Source organism: Thunnus maccoyii, chromosome 10, assembly GCF_910596095.1.
Source record: "Thunnus maccoyii chromosome 10, fThuMac1.1, whole genome shotgun sequence".
Lineage (NCBI taxonomy): Eukaryota > Metazoa > Chordata > Actinopteri > Scombriformes > Scombridae > Thunnus > Thunnus maccoyii.
Genome location: NC_056542.1, coordinates 21,167,220 through 21,189,837, shown reverse-complemented (window position 1 = coordinate 21,189,837; position 22,618 = coordinate 21,167,220). Strand labels below are relative to the sequence as shown.

Sequence of the window (22,618 nt, the reverse complement as noted above, 5' to 3'; positions counted from 1 at the left end):
TCTAACGTCCACTTCATCTCTTCAAAGTCTTTCAGATTTGGATAAGAGGGCACAGATTCCCAACACAAAGGCCTGTGAGCCAACACACAATGCAAATCAACCTCTCCCTCAATATTAGTAGCCATGCTGTTTGCCAAAAAAACCCCCAGATGTCCAGTGCAAAAACAACATATGGCAACATCAGACAGCTGTATGAGAAAGTTTCATTCATGAGCACGATGCATGTACAGGATTTAATAAATAAAGAAAAATTAAAGGAGACACCACAACTTGCTGTCTATGCATGCCACTGAATTACACTGATGACAAAATGTTGTATTGTCCATTTATCAAACACCAATTAGCAAAGCTTTGACCCAAACAAACAGTTGCACTGCCATTAAAGCAACTGTAAACATTAACACAGTAACAAAGCAAGCTGTCTTACCATGAGACAAGTGAATATTATGAAGAATTTGACCATTCTGATGGCAGAGTTTTTAGTTTGTGTTGCTGTGGGGTTGCTGGTGCTGCCACTGTCTTTGTTGAGAGTACCACTGGGTGGCGCTCATATCACAAATGCAGACTGTAGATATGTGGATTTTTATGTTATTTCATTCAGTTATTTATTTGGCCACTGGTGGTGCAGCAGAAAAAGCTGAAAACTCAACAATTCACAAAGCCCCCGAAGTCCTGTAAGATGGTATTTTATATATTTTGTGTGTGCAACATACATTTCGCGCACAAATTATTATCTCATGCACAATAACTTGCATCTTGATCTTGTTTGAACAACATAACAATATAATCTTTTGGGACTACTCATTCATTAAGTAGGAAAAGCATGTTGCCTTGTTTGCCTTTTGTGATCTGCTTGTTTTTTCTTTTTACCTTCACCCTCCATTAAGTGATATTATCATTATAGAGACACAACCCATGAATACGCAATAAATTTTAAAGCTACTTGCAGCATGCAGTTGTTTCTAACCCTAAACTGTTACATTGATTTTTTTGCTCAGGATCCGCAAGTCCATCCACATACATCTGCTCAGAAGAAACCATCACAATCTCTGACCAGATGTGTTGACCGTAGTGTCAGCCCCCCCACTGATTCAAGCTACCGATGAACCAAAGTTTCCACTGTGTAGCTATTTAAGGAAGCAGTAACTATCCTCCTGGGAATAACAAGGTTTTCCACCGTGACTCTCCAGGAAGAGCTCGGGGAGAGAGGTCAAAGGGTCACCACCCACTGTCAGTCTGTCAGTGGCTCTAAAGGGAACCTGTAGGCCTCGTGTAATAACATGAATATCCAGGACTCAAAAAGGGAATCCCCAATAATACCCAAAATAGAAAAAATCAAGGTGTGTATGCAAGAAAATTGTTGTTAATGACTGACTCTTAATAATCTTTTAAATTAACAAGTATAGATTCTAAGTTGGACGCCATATCTAGATATATAAATAAAAGTGGTTGATTTATTTCTGCAGAATATTATATTGCAAAAGGCTTGAACTCCTCTATGTGATTCCTCTTTGACAGGATCTCACAATAAAATGTGACTCTCGTCTTTCTCCAGCACTCTGGGCGATCTCTCCAACATTCCTTCCTGTTTGTCGTCATGGTGCCAGCAGGACAGCTCCGCTATATAAGGTCCTCCCCTCCTGAGTCCTGAGCCAGAACGACAAAGAGATTACAACCTTCTGCTACACCACCAGCCGGAGAGGAGGGAAGATTCAACCCTGAACCAAAGGACTCAAATCAGACAACTGAACAGTTTCTTGACTACAGATATTTTTGATTCTGCTCTACTTCACATGAAGATGGTCTGTCTGTCTTACAGAGTGCTTTTTGTCTTCTGCTTTACAGCACAGGTAAGCGTTACAATAATTACACTACAAAATGTATGTGTTTTTACTTAGTCTTTTACATTGAATCTGTTCACTGTTCTTATGAAATATGTATCAAGCTCTGAGATTATTTTTCAATCAATAATTTTATGAATTTTCATAAAGTCAATTGTAACTTTAGGAGATGAAAGTGACCGTAACCCCAGAGCACTGAATTATATCTTCATTTGCTTAGTAAAAACAGGTTTTATTTGTTTTATTTTAACACTTTTATCCTCATTAAACATCATTTTGACTAAGCAAGACATTGTAGTAACTGTGATTTAAGTTTACTGAAGTTATCATTTGCCCTACTGCTAATGATAGCTATGTAAAATCCACCAGCTTACAAAATGTTAACCTGCCTTCATATCTTGTAAAATTATGATAAGAGAATTTTCATATTTACCAAAACCATTTTTTTCTCTATGTAATATTTTATCACAGTTCAACAACAAAATTAACTTTCTTTTCCACCCAGGTGTTTGCATTAGTGCAGTCCCAGGTGTGCCCTCAGAGATGCCAGTGCCCTAAAGAGCCTCCGATGTGTCTCCCTGGGGTGCCCCTGATCCTTGACGACTGTGTTTGCTGCTTGGTGTGCGCTCGTCAGAAAGGACAGATCTGCTCTGAACTGAACCCCTGTGACACACGTAAAGGGCTGCAGTGTGACTACACAGCAGATGTCCATAAGAGAACTGGTATCTGTGCTGGTGAGTGATCTATTGCTAGTGATGACATTCACAAATAAAGCTTTTTCTCACGTTAGAGTCCAACTCTAACTAAGAAGCATCATGTTGTTGGCATATTCTTTTTTAACACTATTGAAGATTCACAGTTTTTGCAATTTGAAGAACTTGGTTTGTATGTTTGTGCAGTTATCTATCCATTAAACCTAAAAACGTACATTTCTCAGCTTTCTCAGAGATATAAATGTAAAAATGTAAAAATATTAAATCCATGCTCACAGAATGGACATGAAGCCAAACTCCTCACTATTTCAATAAATGAGGAATTATTTATGGAGTAAAATAAACCCATTATGCCACTTTTCCCTACTTCTGTCCTCCAGCTCATGAGGGAGATGTCTGTGTTTTGGATGGTTCAGTCTACCAGAACGGCCAGACGTTCTTCCCCAGCTGCAAGTATCAGTGTATGTGCCGTGACGGGCAGATTGCCTGTGTACCGCGCTGCAAAGTGGACGTGATGCTGCCTGGGCCAGACTGTCCCATGCCACGGAGGGTCCAGATACCAGGAGAGTGCTGCGAGAAGTGGGTGTGTGAGCCCCAGGCTGAAGCCAGTGCACTGGGCGGCTTTGCCATGGCAGGTGAGAAGACTGGAAATACAGTGAGATGGGATTAGACCATATACACATACAAAAAAGGTTCCTGGCCCATTCCTCTCTGACGTTGGTGTCACTCCAGTGTGAGACACAAAGCTGAAAGGTTATGTACATTCCTCTGACCTGTCAAAGGAAAGGGTGTAGGAACTAAGGAAGGAAGAAGGAAAGAGGAAAGTAAAGAAATAGAAGACAGATTGATAGTGATAGGTGTGATAGATCTGCAGTCAGCTGAATCCAAACACAAGTATGTCAAGGATTGTGTTGCCCACAGGTTTTCACAGGATATGCTTTAAAACATTTATTTACAGAGAGTTTGCATACCAGAAAAAGCTTGACAGATGTTTCCTCTTAAAACTGAGCACTTAAAATTTCTGAAGATTGGCAAGTTCAACCTTCACTTTCAGTAGAAGGGGAAAGACATTAATAACACTTCACAACTGAGCCGACTTACCATACTGCTTTGTGTTAATTTTCACTCTCCCTTCACTTTCAAGTTTTCTACTAACTAAGCAGCTTAGTTTACTTTTTAAATTGTGGGACAGTTTTACAAGAAGATGTGTTGTTTAACCCACTCTCCTCTGTCCTGTGTGTCCCTGTAGCCTATCGTCAGGAGGAAACAGTGAGCTTTGATGGCTGGGACCCCAGCCTGAACTGCATTGAGCAGACCACAGAGTGGGGTGCCTGCTCTCAAACCTGTGGCATGGGAGTGTCCACCAGGGTCACCAATAAGAACCGCCGGTGTGAACTGGTGAAGCAGAGCCGGCTGTGTATGATCAGACCCTGTGATGACCAGCAGGACCAGACACAGCTGACACAGCTTGCACCAAAGGTACGTTTTGCGCGGTTCTTTGGAACAACCTGGACGCCATATTCTTCAGGTTCTTTATTAGATGCCTGTAGCATGAAAAAACATAGACTACCTTACTTTTTGTTTAGTAAAACCCGGATTTTGTTAAAAAAAAAAATCACATTTATTTTAGAAAAATATAACATACATTCATTCAGTGAATTGCTCTTTCCCTCCCTGTAGAGAGGCAGTAAATGCCAGAGAATGGTGAGGAGCAACAAGGCCGTCCACCTCTCCTATAAGAACTGCACCAGCGTCCAGGCCTACAAGCCTCGCTACTGTGGCTCCTGCACAGACGGCCGCTGCTGTACCCCCCACAGAACCAAGACCGCTCTGGTGGAGTTCCAGTGTGCCAACGGTAAAACCACCAGGAGGCCGGTCATGGTGATCCTGACCTGTGCCTGCCACAACCACTGCCCACATGACAACACTGCATGGCAGCCATCAGAGCTGGGATACAGTGGAATGAGGTTATAGGTCACATCTGGTATCATAATGTCATAAGGTTATTCTAAGATAAAGTAATGAAGAGGTTATAATGAATAGTAAGTTTGGATAGTAGCTGATGACTGTCTGTAAATCCAGGAATTCCTCTGATATGGGTTGAAGGACAGTAGTATTGTCCTTACTTTAAAACATGAGTTGTATCAACTCTAATTTTAGGTAAAAAGAACACTTAAACTTTGCATATAACTTGCGACATATCCATGGTGGCAAAACAATGTTATCTGCTTATTATGGTCTGAATCATGCTTGCATTCATAGAAATGACTATCCTTTTATGAGGCTGAGATCATAGAGAATCAAATAGCTCCCTATCTCCCCCTCCTGGAGAGGGAATGAATCGTGTAACATCCTGTGGACAAATTAGTGTCATTATTGTCACTACTGCTCAATAGAATCAAAGCACTTAAACATAGTGATTTATTGATTCTCTCCACTGGAGATCATGTAGGGTACACTACTAGCCATTCATAACAGACTTCAGTTGGTTATTGGTTGAAGGTGCTCTCGCTGTAGGTAACTTCAAACAACCTCTGTTCAAGAGATCAACTTGTATGAAGGTGTACAGTCACAGGGTAGTGCAGACATACAGGAGTATTATGGTTGACTGAAGCCTTCTAACCCGATTTTGAGAACGTATCTTCATGTAATGTATTTCAGAATAAATTGAGCTCTTACTGTATTATGAGACTTTGACAAAAAAAACCCCAATAACAACACTGTACTGTAATCCTGTTATTTTCAGCTTGATAAAAGAAAGATGGAGCAAGAGAGCAGGGATAAAGGATTATATGTTAAGCTGTTACCTTCATCTTTTACTGGCGCTGCAGTGAAAGGTTTCCAACTATTGGACACATTTTTTAAATAACTGGACTGTGTACTTTGACCTGGTCCACAACAAGGGCTCAACCTATGGAAGAGGGGTCATTATTGTGACTTTGTGTCATTTCTAACATCTGCCTGAAATCCTTCCCATTTCAAAATGCATTATGTCCATGAATGCAAATGTATGTTTTTAGGTTATTAAGTGATACTGTTTCTCTGTTTTTTGTTAAAAGTAGTGCCCATGAGCAACACTTATTTTATAATGACAAAAGTTTTGTAAATACTTGCTGTATAGCTTCTTTTTTTTTTGACTGAGTGTGTATCAAATACACAGCTTTAATCCGTAACAATGTAAAAAATAATTGCATATATTGGTGTGTGGTATCATTTTTCTTACTACTTGAATTATTCTTCACATTGCTTGTTCCTGTATCTGTCTGTCTGCAAAACTCAACATTTGTAAATAAATGTGTATTTTTTGTATCGAAGTTTGAATCTCTTGATTGTGATTGATCAAGGAAGTCATTATGAAGTATGAAGAGACAGGACCCAAAACGTCTTGCTGAGAGGGAGATATTGTAAAGGTATATGATAAATGAGGAGGGGCAAGTAAATGAAATGGTCTGTAAACTTTGTGTAAAGCTTATAGTTTCTCTCAACAACTGGCCTCTTGTGTTGTCTGATGTATGGCAGATCATTGCTCTACATCACTGTTGTTATGTTATAAATCCTATTTTCATGGATGTGCTATGTAGATTTTAGGTCAGTGAAATGTATGTCAAGTGTTGCCTAACACTGATCAGTATGGCCAACTCATCACTTTTTTCAAAGCTTGTTTAGCCAAAACCTTTGGTCTCGGTATTTCATAGTAAAAAAGGTCATAGAAAGCGTAGTATATTTGAACACATAAGAATCAAATATATATTAGTATACTAAATATAATTGTTTTTACTGAGATAGACTTATATACCACAACGCTTTGCCTGGAGATGAGCATATTGTACATTTAGACGTATCTGCATTTGGGGTAGACCTCTTCCTGGAGATTCAACACTCAAGGATGTTCATGCTATCACATAGGACCCAAGAGCTAAACCTCTGAGCCCCAGTGATGGTACGTTGATGTGACATTTTGACCTCCCCCCCGAACCCTACCTCGTGAGGTCATACGGAAACCCCCGTTATCCCCTGTAGGATTGTTTCTGCTTCTTTAAATAGCTTCGCAGTGGGAACTTTAGTGAGTAGCTTGAATCAGTGGGGGGCTGACACTGTGGTCGACACATCTGGTCGCATGTTTATGGCTTCTGCTGAGCAGAGGTGTGTGGTACATGTTAGTAATGTTTGCAGATATACAGCAGGTTTTAAAGCTCATTCTCGTGTTGCACTCACTACTGTATGTCAGTGGTAGCTGGCAAGGCAATGTCAGTCTGTCTCTATCTAAACAATTATAGGATGGATTGGCACAGAATTTTGTAAACACATTCATGGTCCACAGAGGATGAAGCCCTCTGACTTTGGTGATGTTCTGACTTGCCACGTTGCACCACAAAGTTGTCAATTACCCAGCGAAATATTTCAGCGTCTCTTTGATGGATTGGCACAAAATGTTGTCCAGAGATTTATGGTTCCTAAGTGACATATCCTAATGACTTTAGTGATCCACTGACTTTTCCTATGGTGCCACCATGAGGTTCACATTTGTGGTTTTGAGTGAAATCTCTTAACAATAATTAGATAGATTGCCATGAAATTTGGTCATGACCCTCAGATGAAGTATAACTTTTTCTCACCATCATAACCCTTTAATTTGAGCAAGACTTGTCAGCCTCAGCAGTATTTTGTGTTTTAGGGCTAATTAGCAAATTTTAGCTTGCTACTATGCTAAACTGAGTTGGTGCACATAATAAACATGATACCAGCTAAACATCAGGGTGTTAACATTGTCACTGTGAGCATGTTAGCATTTAGCTTAAAGCACCGCTGTGGCCTCACAGCGCTGCGAGCAGGGCTGTAGACTCTTGTTACGGGATGAGATTAACACACTATCATTGTTTTACTCTATTTGTATTTACTCTATTACTCTAAATGAACATTTAACAAAATCCTCAAAGGGCAAATTTGCACATATCAAACATTCATATTGTAGTAAGGAACATTATATCTTGTCAAATGCATCTTTTCTTTTGCTTTTTTCTCTGAACAGATTTGAGAGGTACAGTAGCCTATTGCTTAATCAAAACTGACTTTGTGATCATTTTGACAGAGTGTGTTTGTCTGTTGTAAGCAGTTTGATACTCCTAATCTGGTTCGCTGACAATCTGCCACACTGAGTGGCTGAATAGTAGCTGGATGAATTGCTGCTTAACAGCCTGGCTGCCACTGCCTGGACGATTGGTTGACTGATGGACTGACTGTTACCTGATGGACAGACTTACTGACTGCGCCTGGCTGTAAAAAGTTAAATATTGAACCAGCTGAGTAACCACCAAGCTGCAGCTCAAACTTCATGACTGAAGTGTTTGTAGGTCATGTTTTCTTTCACGCCTCCCTGTCTGAACTATTATGGGGCTCAAACAGTGACAGTTAAATTGTAATTGTAATTTTCACTCTAGAACTGTTTACGTCACTTTATTAAGATTTAATATTTTTCAGGCAAGAAAATAACCATGTAGATTTCCAATATATGTGGTCAGTTTATCCAAATAACACCTGTTTTTAAATCTGCTGCAACGTTTTGGAGCCACTGGCCAGTTGAGACCAGCTGGTCATCTCACCGCAGCATTTTATTTTTGTTGCCAAAATTTAAGTGTCACTGTTCTAGCCTCATAAGCTATCAGCTGACAGAGCAGACCTGGCCGGTCTCAATTTTGTAACGCTTAGTTCATCTGTTCATTAGTTCATTCCTGGAAGAGTATTAAACCTGGATTTCAGGTATGAGTGGAAATGTGAAATGCTGGGTGTGTTTGGGGATACTGGATTATAAAATGTGACAAAAGTAAACCATCAAAACTCATTAGTTTAGGACTGGAATGCTTTGAAACTGAAAGACTTTGTTTCTATCTTTAAAACTTGTAACCATATCAACAGGTTACACAAACGACACAAGATTTAGAGTTTATCATAGACATAAAATATGTGACCATCTGATTTAGTAAAATTTGGAGTTAAACATCTACCCTTAAATCCTGTTTATCCCATTTCAGGACTTCTCTGATTTTACCTCCATACTACTTGAGGAAAAAAACATCATCATCACAATAAGAGTTTTGTGTAGTATCAATGCTGTCTGGCCACAGTCCATCACTGAAGCTGGGCTTTACTCCTCCACCACACCACCAGCATCCTCTAACTGGGGGGATTCTACCTCTCCCATCGTCATGAACCTGTGTTTAATGAAGATGCATCAAGTTGATGGGGTCTAATTGCCAAAGTCCTTTTCTGCTGGTAACCTGGTAACCTCTCCTGATTGAACTGACAAAGACAACACATATCATTCCAGTGAGTGATGGATCCACTCTACATCAGTCTCCAGTCTGTGCTGCTCAACAGTTTGGTTGTTGAAGAATGTCAGACTTCACAGCCCGTCTGTGTTTGCCGTCTGTGTACTTTTTTATTTACTCTCCTTTTTTCTACAGTCTCTCTTATCTCCACTGTCATGAAGAGGCACACAGGACAGTCATAAGTGTTAGACTGAAAAAACCTCTTTTTTTTCAAATGGTGGAAATTGCTACACTTGAAAAAGATAAGGCAACTGAAATGAATTAGAAATGAAAGAAAAAAAGAAAAATTCCAACAGCCTAAACAATACACCAAGGTTTTGTTGCATTGGTATATTCATAAACTCATAACATGGTGAACCTGTTAATTTAGTTATATCAGATATTTTAAAGCCCCTATAGCCTTTTATCAGTTTAGAGTCAGACTTTGAGGAGCTAAGCAGCTAATTTACCTAATGTACAAGTTTAAGGCTTGTACATGACCGCTCCTGCTGACAAAAACCTAATAAAGACTCCAAATGTGGTGGCTAAGTGTGCAATGAAGTATTTCCTCTGTATAAATTGTCATGTTATATCTCTACCTGAATCTAATAGGGAGTGAGAACAACTGTTATTATGATTTAGTAGATTGCTCCCTCTAGTGGTGTATTTGAATAAAGCCTCTGTCATAATACTCAACACTTTTTTACCAGCTAAACATTATACACTGTTCATACTCTAAATGTGTAGAGTGTTTGATTCATTTCAGAAATTTCAGAATGACATCATATTTAATAAAGAAGGGCAACTTTATGTACATAAATTCTGTATATCAAACACCTGGTATTCAATCCCAATTAACAAAACAATAATACAAAAGTCTAAATACAATTTCAAAAACATTCATATTGTTAATGAAACTTCAATTTTGTTATGTGTGATTAAGTGGCAGATGAGTTTGTGACCGGAAGGAGATGCTGGTTTTATCTGTCCCTGCCTCTGCAAGTACATCCACCACTGTAGCAGTTTTTAAGCTGTTGTACAACATATTCCCAATACATTTTATGTGTTAACAAGGCTTTTGTTAAATGAAAAATTATGTGTATTTACAAAAAATATATATACAGATGAAAGATAAACATGATACTTCATCTCCAACAAATATCAAAAAGCCATTAAAGAGGGAGACAGCAATTAATTCCAGTCAAACTGAGCTTACTGACAGATGTATGCATGGCCCGGTTTTCCAAAATATCCATGAGCTGGGTTTAACATGATCAGATTCGACTAGATTTAGATTTCATCATAATCTATTTCTACTCTGTTTTGTATGTGTCGACAATGACAAGGACAAAGACAATAAAAATAAAGCTAAATAAGGCTTCCATAAATTGTGCCCAAATATACTTTGCCTTCTGAGCCATCTTTTGTAGCTTCTGTTCCCAGTTTTCAGCAGGTGAGAGGACCAGAGGGGCACAGTTTAGACCATGCTCAGTAAGACCGGGGCTAAAGAATAGGATGATTTTGTCACTGAATTTGCAGCCAATAAAAGAGTAGATCAGAGTTTCGGTGTCTGCATCATAGAAGGACACCAATCCCTTCTCATAATCCACAAATAACCAGACTCTATCAGGATTCCTTATCAAGTAGAGGTGGACAGGGATGTTATGTAGAGCCATGCAGTTGGTGTTATTCCTTAAGCTGATGTTCGAGTTTCTATTCCTGAAGTTAGGTTTGAATGTCTTCTTCCCACGCATCGACTCTCTGACTACTCCTAAATGCCAGCCTGTTTTCCACTTGGTCTGAACCTCAATGTAGAATCGCCTGTCAAAGAGGCCCCTCTCCTGTCCACTTCCAGGGACACAGGAACATCTATTGATTTCGTGAGGGCCTTCATTAGGAGCTTGCAACTGATTAGACACAACACTGTTTGCTATTGCTTCATCCTTGTCTTTCCTTTTGGTCTGCGCTGCTACTTTCTTCTTCTGAGCCTTCTTGTGTCGCTTCAGTTTTATATACTGTACTTCTGACTTTTCCTTTTCCTCCTGAGCCTTCTTCTCTTCATACTCTTCCTCTAAAGGGACTGTATCGTGTGCCCTATGTTCTGTACAAAGGGCACAAACATGGGTCAGGTCATCCCTGCAGAAGAGCTCTAAAATCCTGTTATGCTTCTTGCATATTTTGTCCTCCAGCTTCTTCACAGGATCAGTCAATTTGTGTCTCATTAAGGCCGCAACTCTCTGATGAGGCTCTAGGTGTGTCTCACAATAAGAGGTCAAACAGACCAAACAGGTTTTAGAGGCTTTGAACTTGTTGCCAAGGCAACAGTCACATGGAACTTCTCCTTCTTTGACTGGGTAATCATTTTTAGCTGTCACACGATGTTTCTTGAAATTCTCCACAACTTCCCTAAATTCTGTGTTAACGCAAAGTTTGAGCCCCTTGTTGAACTTCTCGTTGCAAAGTGGACATTGACACCACTCTTTGTCCTTCCAGTGCCTGCTGATACAGGCCCTGCAGAAGTTGTGTCCACATGGAACAGAAACGGGCTCTGTGAAAACCTCAAGACAGATGGAGCACAGGAACTGATCTTCAGACAGGAAACTGCTGGCTGTGGCCATATCTTATCTGAAGGAGAAGAGAAGAGGAGAGGTCTTTCAAATGGCTCTGAATAAGGCAAAGAAAATCATTAGAACTTACAATTTCAAAACACAATAAAAAAGGGAAATCAATTCAATTATATTGAAATAAAAAATAGATCAAGACTTAACCTAGAGTGAGCCATTTTACACAACAAACAATCATGACTGACAAAGAAATCTGAACTATTGTTCATATAGCAGATGTTATATTGATATTCTCTGGTGGCAAAATGATCATAAAGTGACTGATATGACTCTTGTGATGCTCCCTAATGAAGTTTCATAAGAATGTGTAATAAAAGTTTACAATATTCATCAAGTAAACATAATTGACAGCAGCCTGTCCTGTATCTGTATTTAGGTGCATGGAAAATGACATGAACAATTAGATTACGTGTAATATCTATGAATATTCTACAATATCAGAATATTATCAGGTATATAAACAGAGTTGAACTTCACCTTCTTGTATGCAGATTATCTGCTGTGCTGCCTCTCTGAACTGTGTTTACCAGTTACTCAGGTTTGTACAGAGCAACAATGTTAAGTTTCATTTCCCTGTAAACGATGCAATGGTGTGACTCCTCCCATCTACTCTTTCCGCATGACATTAACCCCTTTGAGCCATGTTAAACAAATATGACATGAAATACAATGTGATTGTGAGCATAATTCCTAATAATAAATAAATTAATTAACAACCCTTAACTGACTCCTTCCTTTGGGAAGTTTTGTGTGCCTCAGTGCAAATACTGGTTCACTAAACTATAACAGCACCGACTCAAACCACAAGGAACAGCTGGGCCTGCCTCAGACATTCAAAGGAAATCAGGCTCTTCAAATTAGCTGATGCTACAGTATTTGTTAAGTCTTCGCTCTTAAAAGGGTTAAGTTGAAACAAGAGGCATTTCCATGTTTTGTTCACTGGAATGAGATGATTCACACCACAAATGTTTTGTCTTCCATCTGCACGTTCGGTCCAGTTTTTAATTGAGTGGTTGTTCAGTCACCTGTTGATGTTGTGTGATTAGTGAATGAGTGTGCAGGAGGTTTGGCTGCTTGCTTGTGACAATTTCTTCAGTTTGTTTTTATGCTGATCTGTATATTGAGTAATAAGCTTAAAGTAACTACAATAAGAAGTGTTAACATGTCAGCTTTGTAGACTATATTTTGTATGTGGTGCATATAGAGAAGTGTGTAAGTCTTATATTTGATACATGCATTAATACTTTCTGATGTGAACCTACACTTTTAGATCTGTGAATGTTTCTAGTGCTCACTCTTTCTAGTGTTCAGCACTGATCTGTACCTGTATCAGATTATAAACTTTGTGGTACTTTATATATTTCTGTATACTAAGAAAATACATAGGAAACATGTAAATCATGTGATATGTTGTCTGTTTTTGATGAGAACATAAATCTGTTGTCACAACAGAACAATACTATAAATCTGAATTTAACTTTGTCGGTAAAATCACACATTCTGAACCACTACATGGTTAAAATGAGCACTTCTTTGTTTAGAAAAAATGTGTATATGCTAAATATCTTTAAAGAGGCAGCCTTTTCATGACTCAGAGGTTTTTGTTTTTGAAAGCAAATTGTTTTATTGGCATATAAAATTTCTCCCCACGCCTCCGATTTCATCAGGTGGGGGACAATGATATAGTATAAGTTTTCCTCCTGTCCTCCCCAATTTTTTGAGTCACCAGTCGCCACTGTTGTAGACAGAAATATCATGTCTGAAGTGTTTGTAGGTCATGTTTTCTTTCATGACTTGAGTCTCACCTCATGAGTGGAAATGTGAAATGTGTTTGGAGATACTGTTTTGTAAAATGTGACAAAATTAAGCAAGTTTTAAACCACCACAACTCGATAGTTTAGAAAATGTCTTTTGAAACTGAATGACTTCTTAATGATTATGTTTGTTACGGCCTCACCAAGGTGCATGGACACGTAACATTGTCAAATGTGAAATATATTTCTATCTTTAAAACTTACATTCATACTAGCAGGTTACACAAACAACACAACATATACTGTTGAGTTTATCATATGTTACGTTTCTCCACATGCATAAATTCATAAAATATGTTGGCACCTTATTTCAGGAACATTTCGAGTTCACTATTTACACTTAAAGGACGGGTTCACAACTTTTCAAGTCTTTCTTAAAACAATAGTCAGGTGCCCAAATGAACATTAAAATAGGTTTTCAAATTATCATCACATTGAGAGATTTGTCTAGTATGAATGCTGTCTGACTGCAGTCCATTTAATGAAGCTTTGGGGAAAAGAAGATGTCCTCCTTCTCACTTTTCTTCCTATTGGGAATTACAGCTATTACAATAGTGCAACCCACCACATCACCACCTCCAAGATGCTCCTGGAGATTCAAATGAGAGGTTCCATCTTCTATCTGCTGGCTTTACTCCACCACCTGTAGCATCGAGACCTCTCACATCGTCATGGCCATGGGTCTCAGAGAAGATGTATCATGTTCATGGGGTCTTAGTGACTAAATTCTTCTCTGTAGGTAACCTCAGTAAATATTGTTGTCTCTCCTGATTGAACTGACAAAGACAACACATATCATTCCAGTGAGATATGGATCCACTCTACTTCAGTTTTCAGTCCGTGCTGCTCAACAGTTTGGTTGTTGAAAAATGTCAGACCTCACAGCCCGGCTGTGTTTGCCATCTGTCTAGTTTTTTAATTACTCTGCTCTTTCCTACAGTCAGGAATCTGACGGTCATAAGTGTTAGACTGAAAAAAAAAAAATGGTTGAAATTGCTTCACTTGAAAAAAAAAGTACTGTAAAAAAATATGTAATATAAGAAATTTCCATTCATAGGAGAAATCTTGTAATGTCCATGTCATGTATCATGTTTTATGTCTAACTGAATCTAATAGGGAGTGAAGTCAACTGTTCTTGTGAGAAATTTAGTAGATTGCTCCCTCTAGTGGTGTATTTGAATAAAGCCTCTGTCACTATCTTCATTACTAGTCATATCTGTATTATTATCATGGTCGTTATTGTTATTATTGTTGTTATTATGCTTCTCTGTGTCCCTCTCCCCCCTCTCTCCCCCTCCCTCCTTCTTTCTCTCTCAACCCACCTGGTCAAAGCAGATGGCCGCCCACCTAAAGCCCAGTTCTGCTTGAGGTTTCTTCTCATTAAAGGGGAGTTTTTCCTTGCTGCTGTCCCCAAGTGCTTGCTCATGGTGGAAAGTTGGGTCTCTGTAAATTAAAGAGACCTGCTCTAGACCTGCTCAGTGTGAAAAGTGCCGTGAGATAACTTTTGTTATGATTTGGTGCTATATAAATAAAATTGAATAGAATTGAATTGACTTAAATATATAACTCTCAACACTTTTTAAGCATTATAAACTGTTCATACTCTAAATGTGTAGAGTGTTTGATTCATTTCAGAAATGACACCAGCATCATATTTGATAAAGAAGGGCAACTTTATGTGCATTAATTCTGTATATCAAACACTTGAAATTCAAGCCCAAGTAACAAAACAAACATACAGAAGTCTAAATACAATTTCCAAAACATTAATATTGTTGATGAAACTCTGCCATTTTGTGTGATTAAGTGACAGATGAGTTTGTGAATGGAAGGAGATGCTGGTTTTATACCTCCTTCCTCTGCAAGTACATCCACCACTGTACCAGTTTTAAGCTGGTTTACAACATATTATACATGTATATATATACATATATATACATATATGTATATATGTATATATACATATATACATACATACATACATACATACATACATACATACATACGTATATATGTGTGTGTGTGTGTGTGTGTGTGTGTGTGTGTGTGTGTGTGTGTGTGTGTATGTGTGTATGTATGTATGCATGCATGTGTGTGTGTATATATATATATATATATATATATATATATATATATATAGCCTACAAATACACATGCATACACACGAATACACAAACCAGGCACACTAGCCTTCAGGTAACATATGTTATGCACATCACAGCCAGTCTCCGTCCCTTCAGTTAGCCAGAATGAAGCTGAGTCCAGGAGGATCTATCACGTCTACCACAGGTTGCCAGATCTTAATAAATCCAAGCATATTGTCATGCAGGGCAAATGTTAGTCTTTCCAGAGACAGTATTTTAAATATTTTCCCTCTAATGTGGGACTGTCCTTAGAGATTCAGTGTTTAAAAATCACTTTCCTTGCTATATACAACAATATCCTAGTCAGTTTAGCATTATGTCTCCTTTCAGTACTGTCCACATCTGCTGCCAATATACAGTGAATAGGTGGATTATTTTGTCCTTCACTTCTTTCCAAAAGTTCTCGATCTTTGGACATTTCCAGAAAATATGGATGTAGGTACCAACCTCTGTGTTAGATTTCATACATGTGCAAGATATTCTTAATAGATTTTATGAGTTTAAAAGGCTTTTGTTAAATGAAAATGATTGATGTTATTACAAAAGTACATATATACAGATAAAACATAAACATGCCACTTCATCTCCAACAAATATCAAAAATACATTACAAAGGGAGACGGTGATTATTTTCTTATTATCAAACTGAGCTTACTAAGATGTATGCATGGCCCAGTTTCTCAAAATATCCATGAGCTGGGCTTATCATGATCAGATTTGACTAGATTCAGATTTCAGATTTCATCAGAATCTATTCAACTCTGTTCTTGTATGGATGTGATGACATTACTAATAACAAGGATAATGCCAATAATAATAATGTATAATAAGGAATCCGAAGATTGTGGCGGAATATCCTTTGTCTTCTGAGATGTCTTTTGTACCTTCTGTTCCCAGTTTTCAGCAGGTGAGAGGACCAGAGGGGCACAGTTTATACCATCCTCAGGGGGACCGGGGCTAAAGAATGGAAAGATTTTCTCATTGAATCTGCAGTCAGTAAAAGAGTAGATCAGAGTCTCAGTGTCTGCATCATAGAAGGACACCAATCCCTTCTCATAATCTACAAACACCCCGACTCTGTTAGGTTTTCTTTTCAAGGAGAGGTTGATAGGGGTGTTATGTAGAGCCCTGAAGTTGGTGTTATTCCTCAACCTTATGATCCAGATTCCATTCCTGGAGTTAGGTGTGAATATCTTCTTCCCACGCATCGACCCTCTGACTACTCCTAAATCCCAGCCAGTCTTCAATTCAGCCTGAACTTCATAGTAGAATCTCCCTTCAGAAAAGCCCTTTTTTCCCAGGACGTAGGCATATCTGTTGAATTTAAATGGGCCGCCACTGTCACTCCAGCAAATGTGAGGAGGTTGCACTTGTTTAAAATCCTCAGAAATTACGAGCAGGTCGCTTGCAGTGTGCGGATCAAATGTCACGTCCACTGTATACTGCCGCCGAATTGTGTTCAACTTGATGCCTTCGGGCAGGGACTCTAGATCTGTGACTGTCTGGGCTGGTTTATTCACTGTTTCAGTATCGTCAGCAAGGATGTTATCAAAGCTTCCCCTTAAATCTTGTCCAACTTGTGTCATCTCTTTGCTGAGTGTCTCCTCTAGCTGAACCAGAGCTCTTCTCACTGCCTCCACATAGTGCTGACTGTTGATACTGATGTCAGACCAGTTCTTGGTGTGTGAAGAGGAGGAGGTGAAGGACTGGAAGCTCTTGATGAACTGGAGGTGATCTTCAATGTGTGAGATGCCCTCCAGCCTTGTGCTTCTCCGCTGGAGCTCAGTGATTTCCTTCTCCAGCTCTGTGACCAACATGTCACCCTGTCTCTCTACTGCTCTTTGCTTCTCTTCAATCACCTGACAAAACTTAGACAGGTGTCTGTGAATGGAGGCTACTAAAACATTTAAAGTCTGAACACTATTTGCTATTGCTTCATCTTTGTCCCTCCTCTTGGTCTGCACTGCATCCTTCAGCTCCTGAACCTTCTTTTGTCGCTCTTGTATCATCTCCTCTACTTCCATCTTTTCCCTCTCCATCTGAACCTTCTCCTCCTCATACTCTTCGTCTAAAGGGACTGTATCGTGTGCCCTATGTTCTGTACAAAGGGCACAAACATGGGTCAGGTCATCCCTGCAGAAGAGCTCTAAAATCCTATTATGTTTCTTGCATATTTTGTCCTTCAGCTTCTTCACAGGATCAGTCAATTTGTGTCTCATTAAGGCCGCATCTCTCTGATGAGGTTCAAGGTGTATCTCACAATAAGAGGTCAAACAGACCAAACAGGTCTTTGAAGCTTTGCACTTGACGCCACGGCAACAGTCACATGGCACCTCTCCTGCTTTGACTGGGGGATTATTTTTAGCTATGATACGATGTTTCTTGAAATTCTCCACAACCTCCCTGAATCCTGTGTTAACACAAAGTTTGATCCCCCTGTTGAACTTCTCGTTGCACAGTGGACATTGACACCACTCTTTGTCCTTCCAGTGCCTGCTGATACAGGCCTTGCAGAAGTTGTGTCCACATGGAACAGAAACAGGCTCTGTGAAAACCTCCAGACAGATGGAGCACAGGAACTGATCTTCAGACAGGAAACTGCTGGCTGTGGCCATATCTTATCTGAAGGAGAAGAGAAGAGGAGAGGTCTTTCAAATGGCTCTGAATAAGGCAAAGAAAATCATTAGAACTTACAATTTCAAAACACAATAAAAAAGGGAAATCAATTCAATTATATTGAAATAAAAAATAGATCAAGACTTAATCTAGAGTGAGCCATTTTACACAACAAACAATCATGACTGACAAAGAAATCTGAACTATTGTTCATATAACAGATGTTATATTGATATTCTCTGGTGGCAAAATGATCATAAAGTGACTGATATGACTCTTGTGATGCTCCCTAATGAAGTTTCATAAGAATGTGTAATAAAAGTTTACAATATTCATCAAGTAAACATAATTGACAGCAGCCTGTCCTGTATCTGTATTTAGGTGCATGGAAAATGACATGAACAATTAGATTACATGTAATATCTATGAATATTCTACAATATCAGAATATTATCAGGTATATAAACAGAGTTGAACTTCACCTTCTTGTATGCAGATTCTCTGCTGTGCTGCCTCTCTGAACTGTGTTTACCAGTTACTCAGGTTTGTACAGAGCAACAATGTTAAGTTTCATTTCCCTGTAAATGATGCAACGGTGTGACTCCTCCCATCTACTCTTTCCACATGACATTAACCCCTTTAAGCCATGTTAAACAAATATGACATGAAATACAATGTGATTGTGAGCATAATTCCTTATAATAAATTGACTACTTCCTTTGGGAAGTTTTGTGTGCCTCAGTGCAAATACAGGTCCATTAAACTAAAACGGCACCGACTCAAACCACAAGGAACAGCTGGGCCTGCCTCAGACATTCAAAGGAAATCAGGCTCCTAAAATAAGCTGATGCTACAGTATTTGTTAAGTCTTCACTCTTAAAAGGGTTAAGTTGAAACAAGAGGCATTTCCATGTTTTGTTCACTGGAATGAGATGATTCACTCCACAAATATTTTGTCTTCCATCTGCACGTTCAACACCACAAGTTTATATTTGTAATTATGGTCGCTTGAATTTCGATGTTGAACTTCAGAGGTTATGCCTTAAACCAGTTAGAAATTGATAATGTCACATTTCACCTGATGAATGAGTGTTATTGCCTAATGAAAAATATGAAGCTGAAGTTGTGTATTGTATGTCAAATACATTTTCACCACCAATACACTAAAATGTGTCTGCAATTTGCTTGTATTTTTTCTACTGGATACCATGCCACTCCTGTAATCATTTAATGCACAATAATGTTATAAAGTGTTGTATTAATTCCAATCATGAAACCTAATTAAAATAAAGAATATATACTCTTGGATTATATCTGTAGATCTGTGTCAGATCGCCTGTTGGGACAGCTGTGACCAGTGCCGCTATCCAGTGTGTTAAAAGTCTTGCAAAGAGACTGGCTGTCTGTGTTAAAAACTTGATCTCAGAAATGGAAAGTCTTCTTCGACTTCAGGAAGTCTGTGGATTCCAGCAGCAGCAGCAGCCATAACTGAGACGTTGCCAGACCAGTTTCATACCAGGTTCAACGTGACATCTGTAGTGACGTCAAGCTTGAAGTCCAGAAGTCCTGCCTGGTTTGTTTGGCTTCTTGTTGTGACACTCACCAAAAGTCAATCATCTAAAAAACGGTATTTTAATCATTCTTTTGAATATGAGGGATAAAGAAGTGTAGTATCTCATGTCATTTTTTTAACTAGTAACATTGTGTGTTGTCATATGTTAATGCCTTTAATTATACTAACCTTGAATACACAATACCTTTTTACTTTGCATAAATAAAGGTTATGGCATATTTTTGAAAAACTGCTCAAGCAATATTGCATTTTATGGACCTGTATGCCAAGATATTTTACGTACTTGTCCTGTTGTGAGTCTGCCAGCCATCAACTGTCTCATTTCTGCCTGTTATACCCTCTGTGTCCTGCAGTAATCCCCAGTGTTTCATTCAACGCCACCTGACTGCCTTCCCAATCTACTGATAAATCCCCCAGCAAACATACCTGCCCCTTGTTCCCTTCCAGATATTGTACAGTCAGTCTTAGTGGTCCAGTGTGTCTGTTCCTGTTTCCCTTTCATGATATTTCCCTGCTTGCATACCTTTCCCCTTTTCCTTTTTGGCCTGTCTTGACTGTCCACAGGTTAACAAATCCTGCTTTGAACCATCAAACCACGCTTTTATCTGCCAGTCTCTGAGTTGTGTATCTGAGTGAGGTGGTGAGGGAGAGAAGACAGGAAAGGATAGTTAGACACAAGGACAAGGCCCAAATAGGAAAATTAAAATCATTAAATGCCACAGCTATATGGACTAATGCAAACTGAACTTCAGTTTTGCTCTCAGGAAAGATTTGCATATCAGTCATTAATTAGATAAAGTCAAAGTTAAAAAAAAACAGAATAAAAGTTTGCAAAGCTTTAGTTATTCTCTGTTAAACATGTAGATTCAAGGGTGTCTGCAGTCTAGTATACTTGTTCTGGTTTATCTGAACAACATGGCAACACCATTTTTATTTGAAGTTTTATCACCTCCAGTATTTCTTCAGATAACATCAACTGTATCTGCTTCACAAGCTTTTCTTACCTGTAGAAATCTTGGTAATTGTCCTGCGGCAGTCGTTCAGTTGTTATTGAGTGTGACCTCCTACCTGTGCTAACTAAATCTCATTTAAATGTGTTATTTTCAGTTCACAAACAGCCCACTCATAGTATTGTTTTGTACTGACCTGCTGATATGATTTCCGATGTGCTGTCTCTTGTAAACATTGTTGATATACAGTATGTTTGTGCGGGTTCGTCTGTTCCACACCATCAGGTGCAGATAAAATCACAACTATTCTCTTTTTTTTCATTTAAACATGAAAGAGAAGCTACAAACATCAATGACTGACTTCCTGATACTTCAACTGCTGATCAACACATAATTGTTTTTCTACAAAAATATCCTCAATCGTTTATTCACCTGTAAATGCAGTCTCTCTAATGCTACCTCATGGCTTTAATGTTAAATACTAAAAGAACTAATAATGTGGGATGCAGTTTACGGGAGAATTTTTCTCAATAGTCTCATCTGTGAACACGAACACGGTTGGACCAATAACAACACTGACGCTCATGCCAGTGAAACATAATGTGAAGAGTATGCTTCAGTAACAATGTGAAGGCACAGAGCAAGCATTGATAAAGAATGGAAAGGAACAAGTAGAGCTAAAAGAAGCACGCAAAGAATCTGCAGTCTGTTTTTCTTAAAGCAGAAGGGTCATAACATTTATCATAATTCAACAGAAAACAAAACCCTTCAGGCAGAAAGCTTGCAACATCATCACTGAAGTGCTCTTCAGCATGACGGTTCACTCTCTTCCAAGACCTGCAATACAAACTCATTGTATGAGGGTTTGTTTGAGTATAAGCATGTGTCTCTCTGCAGCTGCTCCCTGCTGCATAGAAGAAGTGTGTACTCAACGAATGAGGATTAAAAAAAGGTTCATTAACAACCTTTAAATACCTTTAATAAGATTGCATTCTCTGTTTGTTTGTTTGTTGTGAAGGTCATTACCACAACAAAGAATTCCATCTGATAGCTAATTTCCATATAAAAGTAAAAATCAATTGTAGCTCCTACACCTCATTAAACCAAAATATTCTTAGAATTTCTGGTCTCTTTCTCAAAATAAATGAGCTAATCCCCTCTTTGGTGCAGTTCAGTAGTAAGGCAGAAGCATGCCTGTGCATTATTATACAGTTTGATTAATCATGGAAAATACAATGACATATACATATATTAAATTATGATTTTGATTATGATTTTATATAATGCTCTTATTTCCCATATATTTGCATACATCCTTTAATAAGAATTAAAATCTAGAACAACTATTGTTTTCAACTCATTTAAATTCATGATAATAAACTAATAATGATAAACTCATTATGCAATTGTTAGAGCACAGAAACTGTTGCTCAAATTAAGAGAAAATACAAAAGTTAATTTTTTGCTTTGCTTAAAGGATAGGTTCATAATTTTTAAAATCTGGCCTAAAACAACCGTCAGGTGCCCAAATGAATATTAACACATGTTTTTCTTGCTGTAATCATTCCTCCTGTTCATACTGTCTTTTAGAAGATCCCTTTTAGAACCTATAATGCTCTTATAATGTAAATGATGGGGAACAAAATCCACAGCACTTGTTCTATGCAAAAATGTATTTAAAAGTTTATTTGTTTATTTGTCCAAATTAGTCAAATCAAGTCAATATCAATATATATCAATATATCTTTCAAATTCATTGTCTTTTTATGCGGAATTCCCTCTTTTTTTACTAGTCTTCTACCACAGCTGAACAGGAAAACAGTTTGTGAAGATGCAGGGCAACTTTTGCTAAAAAAAAAATACTGTAACTGTGGAAGATATCTACTTTATTTGACCAACTCATATTATCTTCAGATAAACTTTTAAGTATATTTTTACTCAAAACAAGGACTATGGATTTTGTCTTCCATCATTTACACTGTAAGCACATTTGGAGGGGATCCTCTAGTGGTCAGTATGAACGGGGGGAATGATTACA

General features: G+C 38.4%; 3 protein-coding genes across 5 annotated transcripts; 1 reads left to right on the top strand and 2 right to left on the bottom strand.

Moving 5' to 3' along the window:
- Positions 1-1,555: 1,555 nt before the first annotated feature.
- Positions 1,556-5,868, top strand: LOC121905775 (CCN family member 3-like). Its single transcript, XM_042424282.1, has 5 exons — positions 1,556-1,850; positions 2,347-2,575; positions 2,935-3,189; positions 3,804-4,033; positions 4,235-5,868. The coding sequence occupies exons 1-5, from the start codon at positions 1,794-1,796 to the stop codon at positions 4,526-4,528; spliced, it is 1,065 nt and encodes a 354-aa protein (XP_042280216.1). The 5' UTR covers positions 1,556-1,793; the 3' UTR covers positions 4,529-5,868.
- A 3,137-nt stretch (positions 5,869-9,005) lies between these two features.
- LOC121905931 (zinc-binding protein A33-like) lies at positions 9,006-12,024 on the bottom strand. 2 transcript variants are annotated; one of them, XM_042424537.1, is made up of 2 exons: positions 11,961-12,024; positions 9,006-11,484 (listed from the first exon to the last, which is right to left on the bottom strand). In XM_042424537.1, the coding sequence occupies exon 2, from the start codon at positions 11,475-11,477 to the stop codon at positions 10,173-10,175; it is 1,305 nt and encodes a 434-aa protein (XP_042280471.1). In that variant the 5' UTR covers positions 11,478-11,484; positions 11,961-12,024; the 3' UTR covers positions 9,006-10,172. The 2 variants fall into 2 exon arrangements, with proteins under 2 accessions (XP_042280471.1, XP_042280472.1); XM_042424538.1 differs by having other exon boundaries at positions 9,006-11,523; positions 11,961-12,005.
- Positions 12,025-15,428: 3,404 nt separating this feature from the next.
- LOC121905730 (E3 ubiquitin-protein ligase TRIM39-like) lies at positions 15,429-21,860 on the bottom strand. Of its 2 annotated transcripts, none has more exons than XM_042424209.1 (2): positions 20,154-21,860; positions 15,429-18,063 (listed from the first exon to the last, which is right to left on the bottom strand). In XM_042424209.1, exon 2 carries the CDS (start codon positions 18,054-18,056, stop codon positions 16,197-16,199), a length of 1,860 nt encoding a protein of 619 aa, XP_042280143.1. In that variant the 5' UTR covers positions 18,057-18,063; positions 20,154-21,860; the 3' UTR covers positions 15,429-16,196. The 2 variants fall into 2 exon arrangements, with proteins under 2 accessions (XP_042280143.1, XP_042280142.1); XM_042424208.1 differs by lacking the exon at positions 20,154-21,860 and adding an exon at positions 18,540-18,677.
- Positions 21,861-22,618: the final 758 nt, after the last annotated feature.